Genomic DNA, 14816 nt, shown 5'->3' with positions numbered 1-14816 from the left:
GGCAAAAGGGGGTCCAACCCGTTACTAGCGTGGTGTACCTAATAAAGTGGCCGGTGAGTGTAGTTTGTCATATTAACTTTAAAAAGTAAAACAAAACAAAACATAATGTCCACGACAAATGTATTTCTCCAGAGTGGGGGTCTGACAGAAAAAGTTTCATTACCATGGTAATAAAGAGTCTTATTTGCATGAAACAGCCTCCACCTGTCCTCCTCCTCCTCCTCCTCCCCCCCCTCCCCCTCCCCCGGCGGGTGTGTACTGGCCCTTTAAGAGGAATAAGGACAACGCAGCTCCGCACCAGCCGCCGAGCGCGTTCGACATCGCCGCGCGCTCAACATTTCCTCGGTAATTTTACACTCCCAGCGGCCGCAGGACGGTTCAWTTACCTCCATCGTGATTTAAGGAAGTCAATTAGCGCCAAGTGTGCCTAAACGTTTTAAATCTTAGCSGGGAGAAATGCGGCACCCGGCGGGTTGGCGCTCTGGTGCGTAATTGATTCGGTAAGTCTTTTTAACATTTGTGTCATCATCGTTCTCTTCTGTTTACATCGTCTGCCGAGCTAGCTAACCCACATCTTATTTACCATGTAAGTGGTTACATTTAATTGTTTTGTTTTTACAGTACAGGTTTATGGCAGTGAAGAGGAGTTTCGCTGTACAAAAGTTGCCTTTGTGTATTACTGCAGTGGCCATCTTTGGAGTCCACTTTGACACTACCTAGAAATAATATARTATTTGCTTTTCAGTGCTAAAACATTAGCACTGAAAAGCATTTAAGTTACATTTTTTTATTTAAACATAAATGATGCCTCTATATTAGTAATATAAAGGCATTATTGTAATTTAAACTAATGACACTAATGTTAATGTAAGACAGCTCAGCTTTATATTGGTAAAAGACACAAATATACGTCCCATACTGCTGTTTTATTGCTAAATAAAATTTATTGTCTCTTTTTTTTTGTTTGTTTGCTTCCTGGTTAACACATCACAATGAGGAGGGCAGAGTATGCCTGCATTATCTACCCTTTTCATAGCTTATCTCCACAGATCATATTACACGCCRACAGAGGAGATGCTGCACTGGATATTTGTGCAACAATCAGCTTTCTGTCTGTGTTAACAGTCTTCACAACAAATCCTGCTGCAGCCACAGGCATCCATATCTTCTCATGATAAATCAATGATGAAGACTCTTAGTGTGTTGACAATAACGCTCACTACACCGAATTTAGCTCTGTACAACAAAAACAACTAGTGACGCAATATGTGTAAAACTGACTCAAATAGTGTTTTTTAAAGTCATTTGGCTATGGTGGCCATCTTGAATTAGATTTTCTCCAAATAAATCAATTACAGATATACTATGTATATCACAAAAGTGTCTGTTTCATGAGATATTTTTCTAACAGACAGTTCAAATAGTAAATGGGTAAATCTGTTAGCATTAGCAATAGGTATGTGTTATAGATCAGCCTTAGCTAGTACCAAACCAAATCATTGGTCCATATCAGTAAAACTGARTGAGTTATACCCATGTTTGTGTAACCTGGCAGCCATCTTGAATTGTGGTGTCTCCACTTGTGGATCTGTTGATCAAAAACATCACTTTTTGCTTTCGGCAGTGAGTGATACACGTAGTAGGAGGCAYAAATGTCTTTGGAGGTCTACTCTTGGTTCCCTTTGTTGTTGTTTGTTTCTGGGAAGCAGAACTATTAAATTGCATCCATTAAAGGCTAAATGCAACCCCATTTAGATAAGTAGATTGGAAGTCTACTCTTCTTTGCTATCAGGTTTTCTTAAAGTTGMATCTATGCATGGCTTACTTTAACATCATGGTAAATAAATAATCCTCAGATGTTCAAAGGACTGTAATTTTACTTTTGGCTCCCGATGACTCAGAAGGAAACTTTGAGGGAAGCTGATTTGTTTTCAGCTTCCTGCCTTTTGATGTTTCTGGACATCTTGCAGGGCTCGGTCACCTTTTTCCGCTCATCTGGACCCGGGAGAGCTTCAYATAGGAAGCCACGAGCGTAAACAATAATGGAAGACAAGCGTAAGAAGCGCAGCCCCAAGGTGTCCCTCCCCCAGCCGCCTCCTCCGCCGATCAACCCCCGCAAGCTGTCTGTCCTGCCGGCCAGCAAAAGTGCCACCTTCTCCCTCGGCCTGCCGCAGCCCCCCTCCCCTAAGAACAGGAGCAAGTATAAAAGATCCATAGGAGCTCCGGGACAGCCAAAAGAGGTGTTCACCACCGTCATGCCCCCYCCGAAGACCACCAGGTGTGCATCTTTAATGTCACTTGATGAGAATTTCACCATTAAAGCAAACTAGAAGATCAATGAAACTAGAGAAAAAGCATTTCCTGCAGTGTGTGTGCACGGTTTAATTTAACAAAACGTCTTGTTTTCTGTCTGTCAGACCCCACAGGGAGAAACCCAGAGCACCTCAGCCAGCAGGACCCAGTAAGGTAGTCCAGTCTTCCCCCCTGCAGCACTCCTTCCTCACAGACGTCTCAGACGTCAGAGAAATGGAAGGAGGCCTCCTCAACCTTCTTAATGATTTCCACTCAGGCAAATTACAGGCTTTCGGTAAGATAATCTGGATGTGAGAGCCCCCTGCGGGCGTATTCTGTTACACGTTAAAAATAAGATGCTTCAGAAGCTGCTTTGTTGCTTGAAATAGGATGAAATCAAATAACAGAGAGGCTATRTTTTTTTATTTTTTACAAAAAAGCTGCCAGGTGATACTTCTGACTTTGCAGTGTTTGTCTGGTTTTTAGGTAAAGTTTGCTCCTTCGAGCAGCTGGAACATGTGCGCGAGATGCAGGAGAAGCTGGCGCGGCTGCACTTCAGCCTCGACAGCCACGTGGAGGAGCTCTCTGAGGATCAGAAGAAGTGCGCCTCCGACCACAACCTGGAACACCTGCTCTGTAACGTAAGTCAGGAGCTTATCTCAGGAAGCAGATTTAACAAACTCTTGGAGTCAGAAACACGGAAATGYAAACTCAATTTGGGTTCCAGAGAAGAAAATCAGACGTTCAACTAACACTGGGGCATTATCGCCATCAAAAGTTAAAAAAACCATACAACTCACCACATTTAACGGGGCAATATCATGTAAAATCAACCTTTTTGAGTTTTATTTCATGTTATAATGTTATCCGTTCATCAAAAACATGCCCAGAGTTTTACTTTGACTCATTCATGCATGTTTGAGAAATCCTGTAGTGTCCAAAGGGAGCCAGGCAGGGGAGCAAAAACAACCGGTTGGGACTAGAACCGCCTTTTGGGACCAGCTCCTCCTCTGGGCTGTGTCTCCAAGCTGAGCTTCCTCATCACAGAGCACACACCCCCTCCTGCCCTGTGCTTAAATGGGTGGGACAGAAGAAGGAGGTTCTTAAAGAGACAGTCCCATTTTAGAAACAGATATGATGAGAAGCCATGTTTATTTTCTATTTAAACAAATAAACAGCGTTTTAATAACAACTGAAGGTGACGTAGTTTTATTATGGTATAGAATTTAAATATATGCCTGAGAAATACACAATATTGCCCCTTAAAAATAAAAGAGGAGAAAGGAGTAAAAATGAAAACAAATTTTATATTTGATGCAGTTTAATCCACTCATTAGTTTACCATAATACAAATTTAAATAAAACTAAAACCCTGCTGGAAAAGATTTTTAAATTTCATCTATACTTGTTACAAAAAGTAAGAAAATTTGTGTTTGGTAAATTATTTCTTTGTTGTAACAATGCTTCTTGGTAATAAATCTTATACTGGACACCAGATTGGCAGCACCTGGGGGGAACCAGTAGCTCAAAACAAGGAAACGGTAAAATAATCTGTTTGGCGGAAATTTGGCAAATTGTTCATGTGTGCAGCCCACATCCTCAGCTCTACTGCTCATCCCACTAATGCATGTTCCTTACAAATGTGGCACCTTTTTTTTAAAAAGTGAATTTAACAGGATTTCCAACAGTACAAGATTTATTGCCAAGAAGCATTGTTACAACAAAGAAATAACCTACCAAACACACATTTCCTTACTTTTTATGTTAAGTTTAGCTTAAATGATGCAGAAACCCATGATCCTAAGGTCCCTTTCTGACCCAATATGAGTTTAACGTTGAAAATATGCCTCAGTTTAAACACTGACAAGAGAAACTGTTAATTAAATGTGTAAATATTTAAGCACAAAGTAATATTTAACACATTTTAGTCAGATTTAACAGTCAAATTACCAAGTAACAGCTGCTGTAACGTCCATGAGTTTGTTTAAAAAAAAAAACTACATGATTGATCATAAAGCAGTCACGTTAATGTCTGTAATGTTCTGTGCGCCTCAGTCTGACTGGAATTTAAATGGTGTTTTAAGCAGCGGCTGAACACAGAGGAGCTGAGCTAATTTTCTTATCATAATAGAGGTCATAAAAAGGTCTAATTAGAGGAAGTTCTTCCTGAGGCTCAAAACTGCAGCTGATCTGGGAGTATAAGGTTTCCTGCTGTCGGAGCGCACAGAGTGAAAGATATTCTTCCCACTTTGACTCGTCTGGAAGCAGGAAGCTGCTCATCACTGACAGACGCAGAGACAAAACAGTCTCGACGCAGGCGGTCCGAGGAAGAGACCAGAAAAATGTTAGTTAATCTGAGAAAAATCTTGTCAGAGAAAACTAGTTTTTATTTGTTTCTTTAGGGAGGAGTTTAGAAATGTTTTTAATGAAATCTGAACAGCTCAGATTGATGGTTCCTYTGATAACTCGTGAGTTTTCTCATCTTTTTATAAAAAAAGCCATATTTGTAAAACTCCACAGCAGGTCCACAACATATTAGGATTTTTTTAAACTACTAAATATCCTAAAAAACACTTTTGAGCTTTAGAATCAAATAGTTTTTGTGGTGAATAATTATTAAATGTGAATTTCCTTTAGAATAACACATTCAAGTTTTCAATCAAATGTAATGCTATCAAGAAACCAGGGAAATTATTTTAGCATTAGCAAAAGTAGCAAAAAAAACCCCTAGATTAGCAACACCATAGATATGTGTTAAAATGAGTAAAAATTAAATTGGCAAAACCAGAGCTAAGCATGAGCAAACTGTAGCAAGAGGCTAGAGCGAGCAAACCCAAAATTAAAATGAGCAAAACATAACTTGAAGCTAAAACAAGTAAAACCAAAGCTAAAACCTGAAATTAGCAGAACCGTAGCAACCATGAGCAAACTGTAGAAAAAAGCTCGAATCAGCAAAACAAAGTTAAAATTAGCAAAACATAGCTGAAACGAGCAAAACCAAAGCTAAAATTAACAGAAGCATAGCTGAAAGCTAAAATGAGCACAAGAAGACAAAAACCAAGTCGTATGCTGAAGTCGATCAGAACAGAGTTTTTGGAGGAGCTGAAGAGATCTTGATGTATTTCTGTGAAGACAATGTTTGTAAATGAAAGTAAACGATTCACAAAGTGTAAAGGTTGGAGGAACTACAAATTGTAGCACATTATTCCAGATCAAGGTGATCATTTTGATACACGAAAGGTTAATTTAGCCCAACGTGTGCAGAAGTAGTCAGACTGTAAAAGACGAGTTAAATGCTGAATCAGCTCTTAGACATTTATTCTATTCATAAATAACTCTTAATAACAGTGAGAAGCATTTGTAGACAGAGCGAGGCGCTGGATTACCCTCATCCACAGTTGCAGTTGTGTCTGAGGGAGGTGAGAAAAGTCCTTCTGTTCATTACAAATTCTGCTTCCGCTGCCAGGAATACCTGTGGGCTATGGCAGCAGCTGGATATTTGTGGCTCAGAGCAGATGGTGGGTGACTTTTCAACATTAGATAAGAGAGGAAGCTGCTTTTGTAAACACTGCAGCCAGATGACAGGAGTTTAACGCAACGATTGACCCGACAAGCGCAGGATGTTACGTAACCTGATCAAATTTACAGATCAGCGTCCCGTCTGACAGGATAATGTTTCTGTTTCTGCAGCTGGAGGAGCTCAGCACATCCATGTATCCTTTTCAGTGCATTTCAGTCATCTGTTTGGTCACTTCACAGTCTCTGTGTCAGTCCTTAACGTGTCCGTTCAGACAAAAGCTCCACTTGGCTGAGAATCAGGACCTGCCCAAGACATCTGGTCCCTGACGGAGCAGCGAGGCTCAGGACCGRGCGCTCATCTTCTCCACAACATCCAGCGAAGCCCGGGGTGCCATGGCATTAAACCTGCTGCCTTAGAAACTGAGTGGGAAGATCCTTTTTTTTTAAATGTATTTATTTGATTTGTTGTTGGAGCTGAGAGGACACACTTTAGCAAAAGTTATGAATGCCTCATTCACAGCACCAAACACCAGATGGTTTACTGAACATGTTTTTTTGCGTCGTTTTCTTGATTTTTCTAAATTTTGTTTTCAGTACTTTGTAGATTAGCTTTTGGTTGTCTGTGAATATTTATTAATTTATATTTAATTTTCGTATCATTCCTGATCTGTTGCTTTTGTTTTTAGATGGGATATGTACCATATGTGTTTGTAAATTGTCATTGTGTTAAAGTAGCACATTTATTCCTCCCTTTAAGACACCGTGGTGTTTGCAGCAGAGCGTTCAGGGTACTTTAGCCAGTAACTTGAAAGGTTTTTGTCGTCGTTGTTTTTTTATTTTTAAAAGTGTTTATTTGAAGCTAAAGAAATTACTGTACAAAATATTTCCATGTGTTGCAACCATGTTTTCATCAACCAGCTAATTTGTAAATAAGACGTTTGTGTCTTTTTAAGACCCATTAGCGGCATCTTTCCATGCTTTAGAGGTTTTACAGGTAAAATCCTCCTTTCTGTGCTGGAAAGCACGTACACAGCAACAGCGGGCAAAAATCTCTGCACAGTGCTATTTCAAATTGGCAGCTACTTCCATTGTTTTAACAATTAATAAACACGATTTTTATMTAATTCAGAACCTGGAAGTGTGACTACCGTTGTGTTCCACCTCACACAACCCGATTACAATATTTAGTTTATATGTTTGAAACCGTAGTGAATTTGGTTATTATGGCTCGACAAGTTCATATTTTAAAAATCTTAAGAGTACGAGACGTTTTCCCATCCGATTCTTTCGTCAGTTTTTTGATTTCACATGAAGAGAGGGCTCACTTGAAATGGGAGCTACTGTCAGCTTTATACAACACAATAAAAAGACTTGTTTTCAGCAATGGTGGCTGTTAATAAAGGATTTATGTAACATTCAGTATATTGTTTTTATGACTAACATCACTTCTTTGCATGTGTTTTCTAAATTTATTTATTAGTTGATGCTTTCTCCATGGTTTCATTGTTTCTCAAACTGGGGTACACAGTAAGTAGTACTCTTAAGGTGGTACACAGAGCCTGTGTGAAAAAAACAGGTTGAGGGTTTGCTTCATGTATAGAGTACAGCTCGCACTCCTGTTTTATTGTGCTACTTCAAGATAAAGTCATTGAGTTCAAACTCATAAAAAGTTTTGAAAATCAGCCTTGAATGTTGCTTACCATGACGAGTTGGCTATGAGGAGAAAGAGTTGCAAATATTTTTAAACCCCATTTCCAGTCCTGAAAGGAGTCTCACACAAGTTAGTTTTAGAGAAATAAATCTGTTTATTCGTATATCTCTTTCCTGTCGTTCACAAAGCATTTAAATATAATTTAACAACAGCGGAGTTAAAAGGCTATTAGAAGACTGGCACGATACCGAGACAGAAACAAACCGGACCTCTCAATGTTCCTCAGGAAACCTGAGGAGTAAAACTCCTTTCCTCATAAAGGAGCAGCAGGTGAAACCATCTTTGATCTAGGCATTAGTGTACACGTTTCATTCACAAAAATACAGTTTGGATTCTGCCAGGAAAATTTGGTCATGCAATTAAAAACAAAGACAAACGGTACCAACTCAACACATCATTAATATGAGACTCAGACCATTATACAATAAATTATAACTGAAACATTATACAAAGTACGTACATGTGACACTAATACTGTGCAAATACACAACTGAGCTGTTTAAAAATGTTTCGTACTAATATTAATCTCATTACACAAATCGTCTACATGACATTTCAGAAAAATATTACATCAGCAAAAATATACACCTTTAGGTTCCCTGTCTTCCTCGTCTTTTTGTGCATTTCAGTTTTACATTCTGTCAAAGTGTCTGATTAGTCAACAGTACTCGATGGAGAAAAGCTATGACAAAGAGCTACTTTTCAAAGTGCAAAGACAGCGGTGTGTGTGTGTGTGTGTGTGTGTGTGTAAGACCCGATGTTTCTGTACCAGAGGAAATATCACTGTTGAAACTTTAAGGACTTTATTGTTGTGGATATAAAAGTGCAGGCACTATAAGAAATGCAGAACATCTCTTTCTTCAAGTAAAGTCAGTGGTAATGTTCTCTTTCCACTTTCAAACACGTCTGGATTCAGATTTGTCTTTAAGATAAGGTCCTCAGGACCTCGTTTAACCCTTTAATGACACTGATGGGCTGGGAGACGGCACACTCGCTCAGGCTCGGCCCCATCTGGGCGTAGAGGGCTTGGCACAGGTTGGCCGTGGCGCCCCTCACGCTGCCGCCCCTGCCGTGAACGGTGCCGCTGTGGCTGGAGGTGCCCAGCAGGTGCCATAGCAAGGGCAAGACTTTCTGCTCCACCATTTGTGGCTTGCGAGGGTACAGCTCCGTGACGAGGCCTGCGAATGAAAACGTCTTCAGGATCAGATGCTAAAATTCAGCTGATTAAACCGTTCCGAGCTGTCGCATCAGACGAACCTGCAACCTTTTCGATCAGGTCCACCTTTGCTTTACCACTTAAAAACCGTGCCTTGGTGCAGAAAGGCTGTAGAAGTAGACTGTTGTCTGCAAAAGTTAGAAAGAAACAAGTATCAGTGATTAAATCAAAATTACGGTAACTCAAATTTTCAAATGTTTAAAAGTAATACCGAGATTCGAAGTAAGTGCATTAATAGCTCCGTTAGCAGCAGAATAGATGGCATTATTCTTGGAGTTGAGGTGATTGTCCACGATTGCTGGGATCAGGATGGTGACCACTTGGGACAAGCTGTCCTTCAGCAAATAGGTGATTTTCTGCAGGGACTCCAGGGCATAAAGGTTAACCTTGCTGTTGGACTCCTGCAGTCTGTCTTTGAAGGCATCAAACACCTGGAAGACAAGGAAAGAAAGGAGCACACAGTCATTTTTGTTAATTACAAAAAAAAAAAAAGGCAGAACAAGGCTTCTTATTATTGAATGCTTGCACTGACCGGGAATATACTATTGATGACTATACTGGGGTTGTTTTCACAGTCAGCCACTAGCTGGTCGATGCCTTTGATCCGCTCTCTGAAGTCCTTTGAACCCAGCAGACCAGAGATCTGCTTTATGTACTCAGTCTTGTCTGCAATACTCTGGGTCTGATTTTTATAGCTGCTGCGGCTGTTAGACTCCCTGCAGACGATTCAAAGCATCAAAAATGTTGGTATAAATTAAATACCTTCATTTGTTTTTGTTTCACAGGTTATAACTTCAGAGCTATACCCACTTGTTGGTCTGGTTGACTGGTTCTCCATTGAGGGATGAAGCTCTGACAGTACCACTGCCTGGAAGGGAGCGTCTCCCCCTGGCAGACTGAGTGTCCTGGGCCAGCTCACCCTGAAATCCCAGCAATCTCCAGGTTAGACCAAAGTGTGTTACAACAGAAGGATGTATCAATAAACATAAACTATACCTTTGTCTTGAGTGTCAAAAGAGTGTCTCTGACAGTCTGCAGGTCTTTGGTTGGAATATATTTCTCCAAGATCTTGTCAAAGTCAGGATGAGACGACATGGACAGCAGCATTCGACGACCGAAGTACCTGTGGGTTGAAACCGTGTTTGTCTGAAAATATTCTTATTAAAAGAAARGTGTACAAAGTACAAACCCGATATGTGCAGGAAACCATTCAGTTTTAGACTTAAATATTTATTTGCACATGCAAGGATTACCACAACCTCAAAACCTCTGTCTACAGAGACCTGAGCAAATGACCGTGAGCAGCGTGTCACTAAAGCCCCGTCTCCACGGGTGCACCTTTAATCGGCTCTCAACCTCAACCAAACGTGTCTCTATTTCCTGTCCAAACCGCTCTTTCAAAACCACCTCAACAGTGGATCCAGGCAGGTGACACCAGGTATGAAATGATTTTAACATCAACAGAACTCGCAAACTGAACTAAACTTGAACTGAACTGTAAATTTTCTGTATTGTTGCATGCTAATATATACTGTATACACATTGATTATAAAAATATTCTAAACATCTCAATAAGAAAATATGTACATGTCACGTGCATTTAAGACAAAGTAAATCAATAAAATATCTTTCACTATGTGAAGTTCTTGTGTGAGAAAAAGATMAAAATAAACCTTTACGTTTAAATAGAGCAACATTTATTCTTTCTACATACCTGGCCTCTTGAGAGGAGTCTTGTGAAAGTTTAGTGACGGCAGATAAAAATCTTTCTGTGAGGTCTTTGTTTCCAGACAGGAGACGAGCAACACCGACCTTCTCTACCAGATTAGCCAAGTGTTGAGCTGTACATTTCCTCACCATTGGACTAAGGTGACTGTCAGCAAAGAAGTTTTGTTACAAAAGGTTCAAAATCTTGTGAAACACACACACACACACACACACACACACACACACCGGTTCTAACCTCAGCCCTCCGGTGAGCAAAGCAGCGATGCTACGAGTCGGGGTGCAGTGCTGCACCATGGAGTCCAGCGCTGTGTCCACATCCTGCCTCATAAAGGTGTTACTCTCCCCCGCTTTGTGCAGCAGAGCCTTAACTGTCTCCTCCAGTTCCTGGTCCATAGCCCTCTGCAGGTGTGTGTACAGGTCGCCAAGTGTACACACCGCAACCCTAGACACACCTGACCGCAGGTTCCTCACCTTAAAGACAAATTAACTTCATTGGTTTATGGAAAAACAAAAGTATTAAAGCATAAAACAAAAGGACAAACATAAAAAAACATGACAATTAGCCGAAAGATGTTTTTTTTATTCTGGTACATTTACTGCTCCGCAGCTCTTATTAGATTTTTATTCGTAATATTTTTAAATAAATTGTCTGAGCAGTTGTATTTTTATCACCTACAGATGGCAGAAAAGCAGCAGAAAACAGGCAGCTAGGTGGTGAGAGAGTTGTCTAACAGCTGCAAAGCAATGATAATATAAAGATTTGCAAGTACTGTGATTACACCACATATATGCAGTTTACATAAAAAAAACTAATTTACAAATCAAATTATTACCAGCAGAGCAGGACAGAACAATTTTACCTCTTGAACGAGAGACAGACAAACTTCATGCAGTCGGCCTTGAAGTGTGTCTGAGTGGTTGTAGGCCAGAGAGCGCAGGAACATTAGACCCTCGATCTTCTTTTCCCTGGAAGGAAAACAAACATTAAATTAAAACTTTCTTTGTTGACAAACTTCAAAAATGCCAGGACAGAATCTGTTGAACCAAGTTATCAAATCTCCAAGACAGTATTAATAAAGCTTAACTGAGTGCCGTTACTGCGAGAAGATGAAGCGTTTCTCACCAGTCCTCTGAGCTCAGCAAGTTGAAACTCTGGGTCAGCGCCAGGTCAGGCTTTGAAAAGGGACAAAGATCTGGAGGCTCCGAGAGATTTTTCTTTCTTATTGTAGCGTGGCACAGTTCATCTAAACGTCCAGTTAGACACCAAAAACAGAGTCACAGGTTACATCCCACACAGGCTCTAATCAAGCAGTGGCTGTGTGATCAGCCAGCATCGCGTGAAATGTTTGTGTCTTTTCAGTTAACGGACCTGAACTGTGAGAAGGTCGGGTTCTGGTGAGGCTAGGCGCTCTTCTAAGACGGGACACATTTTTTGGGTTAGGAGGCACTGCAGGGGGGCTCGGTTGGTGGGGTGGGGTGAAGCGCTTTCTTGGACTTTGAGGGCTGGCAGGACTGATGGGGGACTCGTCAAAGAGAGGGTCCGCTTTGGTAGACGACGTCAGTATGCTGCCATTCAGATGTAGATCTACAAGAAAAAACATATTTTACAAATATATGATGCAATGTAGACTGAAATATATTGGGTTGTAGGAAACTAGGAATAAGGAAGATATTTGATTTTAGGTGTAAAAATATCATGCCTTTCATGACTTGTTCTTTATTCTGTTCTGTAGGTGAATCAGAAAACATCTGTTTGACACGGAGGCGAATCTTCTCTCTCATTTGGTCCTCTTGTCCCTCTGGTTGATCGAGTTGCTGTTGCCTCGTTTTATCTCGACCAGTCCTCACATTCTTCATCCTCCCCTGCACATTTTAACGAGAGGGGGGCAAGACTCCTGTCACTGGAACCTTTCAATGTATGAATCAACATTGATACCAAGTGTGACTAACTTTAGCCTGATGTGAATTGTTGTCGCTGTCAGGTTGACTGCTGTAAATGCCTGCTGAGGAATCACTGGAAGGCTTGGCTGCCAGATCACCCTGCTCAAGTGACAGAACAACTCCAGGAAAGTCGGAGGAAGCTGCAAACATGCCTAAAAAGTGAGGGGGACATGACTTAAAATTAGTTTTTAAGTATGGAAAAAAAGATATTTCTAAAATCCATGTTTTATTTATCATCAGGATCTGACCTCTTCCTATCACTCCGTCAGGCATGTCTGAGCRAGGTGAGTTCCTACTGTTGATGTTACTCTGGAGTCCTAAAAATCAAAAAGAGAGAAGAAGAGAAAACTGATACAAAGAGTATACAGAAAATGAACTTGGCACAAAGAGTAAAGAAATGTGTGTTTGGTAGATTATTTCTATGTTGTAACAARGCTTCTCAACAATAAGTCTTWTATGTTGGAAAGCCTGTTAATTTCCCTTTTAAATGAAGCCAAATTTGTAAGGAACATGCATTTGTGAGATGAGCATTGAAGCTCAGCATGTAGGTTTTTGCCAACTCTTCTCTGCCAAACAACCTATTTTGTTCTTTCTGGTGCCTCCAAGTGCTGCCAATCAGGTGCCCAGTGTAAGATTTARTACCAAGAAGCACCAAAGAAATAATCTATCAAACACAAATTTCCTATATATAATTTAGTATATAATTTTCTGACCTTTAGGAAGCTTTAAAGCTCTGACTGATTCARGAACGGCCGGTTTGACCAGAGGAGGCGACGGACCCGTTTTCTCTTCCTCGGTTTTGATTGTACCYTTGCAACAAGAAACCCTCTGCCCGACGACACCCACCTCAGATGGCAGCTCAGTTCTCTGGGACATTACTTGAAAAGGTAGAAAATAAACACAAAAGATAGAAAACAAGGCTGCAAAATGAGCAGAACTCATTTAATTTKTTTTATACCTTGAAGGCCACTGAAGTCCATAGACACTGAAGACCTCAGTTTGGAAGAAGGCACTCTTGCAATGCGAGGTTTCATTACAGAAGAGGCAGAGTTTCTGGGACTGTTGACAGACATGACAAGTAGGAATATATGCAGGAAAACTAACTACCGTAAACAGTTTGAAAAGACATCGAACCTTTCAGCCAGTCTGTGATCTTTAATATTTAACACAACAAAGAGAACCTTACGTTAAGTTCCAGCGTAAAGCAAGCTTTATTCAAATTACACATAACCCAGGCAGAGCGACAAGTTATTAAATAATAAATGAAAGAGGTGACAAAATGGGGATCTCTGACCTGGTTTTCATGCCACTGAAGCCAGAGTTGGCAACTGAGCTCAGACTGGAAAGTCCACTCTCACTCGCTGAGCTGGTAAGCACTGGAGAAGTGTGTGATGGTGAGTCCAGACCCAAGTCCAGCCTGACAGCTGAGTCAGGGCTGTCTGGATCTGGACTGTTGTGGCTCACTTTGGCCCTCTTCTTGGCAGCGCTATTCCTCAAAGAGCGCAGGGAGTTCAGCATCTGTCAGCAACGTACAAGTTAGCACAACAACCACTTMGCTTTAACACGCTGGACTGCAGACAGTTTGTTGTTCTGACCTCCTGCATGTCTAGAGGTTCATCTTCTTGAAGATCCTGCCAGGCAKCATCTGGGTCCATCTGCTGGTTCTGAGGGCTGGCTGAAGTATTGGATCTCTGGCCATTATGAGAATGGCCTTGWTCTGSTGGAGGGAAAACTGGYGAGATGGAGAAGGTGGCTCTGGTGTTGCTCAACGCTCGCCTGAACGATGAGGCGGAAGAGGAGCTCAAGAGTGGGGCTCGAAGAGGCCTGGGAGACCGCCTGTTGGAGAGTTCCTCTAAGATAGGCAAGAGAAAAACACATCTAACCTCAAACAAATACAAAAACTTTAAATTCCACAAACTAGCCACGTCTGAAGTGTCGTGCTGCTGTGTTACCGTTAGCTGTGCCTGCTTTCTCTGACCAGGAGCTGGTTTCTCCCTGATGGGGGCTGCTCTCTCTCTTGTAGGGCCAGGTGTTTGACATGGAGACGGAGGAGTCTGCGTGACGACGGGACAGAGTCGGGGTAAGCATGACCCCTGAGCGTGTAGCCAGAGGGTAGGAGGGCAGAAGGAAGGAGCCAGGCGTGGAAGGGTTTGAGGGGAGGGAAAACGTTCGCTCAACACTGGTGTTCTTCGAGAGCATACGTCCTTTGGATGCCACTATGAGATATTTCATTGACAAATCAACCCCAAAAAATAACTTTAAATAACTATAAAAATACAATCTTGGTTTAAACTTAATAAATTATCACTAAATTTGGAAAAAACAAATTATATGATATTCAGTAATAGAAAAAGAACAGTTGATGTTTCATTTAAAGTTGATGGTGTGGAGATCTGTAAAGTTGGTGAG

The 14816-nt window shown here is 41.1% G+C and overlaps 2 protein-coding genes and 1 long non-coding RNA gene across 4 annotated transcripts; 2 read left to right on the top strand and 1 right to left on the bottom strand.

Moving 5' to 3' along the window:
* Nucleotides 1-306: 306 nt before the first annotated feature.
* Nucleotides 307-9613, top strand: ccdc28b (coiled-coil domain containing 28B). Of its 2 annotated transcripts, XM_014032175.1 has the most exons (6): nucleotides 312-500; nucleotides 1971-2278; nucleotides 2418-2587; nucleotides 2779-2933; nucleotides 5983-6005; nucleotides 6084-7230. In XM_014032175.1, the coding sequence occupies exons 2-6, from the start codon at nucleotides 2043-2045 to the stop codon at nucleotides 6136-6138; spliced, it is 639 nt and encodes a 212-aa protein (XP_013887629.1). In that variant the 5' UTR covers nucleotides 312-500; nucleotides 1971-2042; the 3' UTR covers nucleotides 6139-7230. The 2 variants fall into 2 exon arrangements, with proteins under 2 accessions (XP_013887631.1, XP_013887629.1); XM_014032177.1 differs by lacking the exons at nucleotides 5983-6005; nucleotides 6084-7230 and adding an exon at nucleotides 9524-9613 and having other exon boundaries at nucleotides 307-500.
* LOC106535220 (protein FAM179B) lies at nucleotides 7593-14623 on the bottom strand (the record flags this gene model as incomplete). The annotated part of the gene is given in 19 exon segments (XM_014032172.1): nucleotides 7593-8700; nucleotides 8780-8866; nucleotides 8950-9169; nucleotides 9271-9454; nucleotides 9549-9658; nucleotides 9735-9861; nucleotides 10453-10611; nucleotides 10702-10937; nucleotides 11327-11432; nucleotides 11590-11710; nucleotides 11836-12051; nucleotides 12167-12329; nucleotides 12417-12559; nucleotides 12656-12724; nucleotides 13121-13285; nucleotides 13366-13466; nucleotides 13702-13925; nucleotides 14003-14259; nucleotides 14360-14623. Coding segments are annotated over 19 exon segments (3206 nt in total), but the record flags the coding sequence as incomplete, so codon positions are not given.
* LOC106535224 (uncharacterized) lies at nucleotides 12297-13214 on the top strand. The gene is made up of 4 exons (XR_001312418.1): nucleotides 12297-12382; nucleotides 12449-12566; nucleotides 12648-12691; nucleotides 13127-13214. It is a non-coding gene; the product is annotated as an uncharacterized LOC106535224 (long non-coding RNA).
* Nucleotides 14624-14816: the final 193 nt, after the last annotated feature.

Source organism: Austrofundulus limnaeus, unplaced genomic scaffold (genome assembly GCF_001266775.1).
Source record: "Austrofundulus limnaeus strain Quisiro unplaced genomic scaffold, Austrofundulus_limnaeus-1.0 Scaffold1388, whole genome shotgun sequence".
NCBI classification, from domain to species: domain Eukaryota; kingdom Metazoa; phylum Chordata; class Actinopteri; order Cyprinodontiformes; family Rivulidae; genus Austrofundulus; species Austrofundulus limnaeus.
This window is presented reverse-complemented; position numbering and strand designations above follow the sequence as displayed.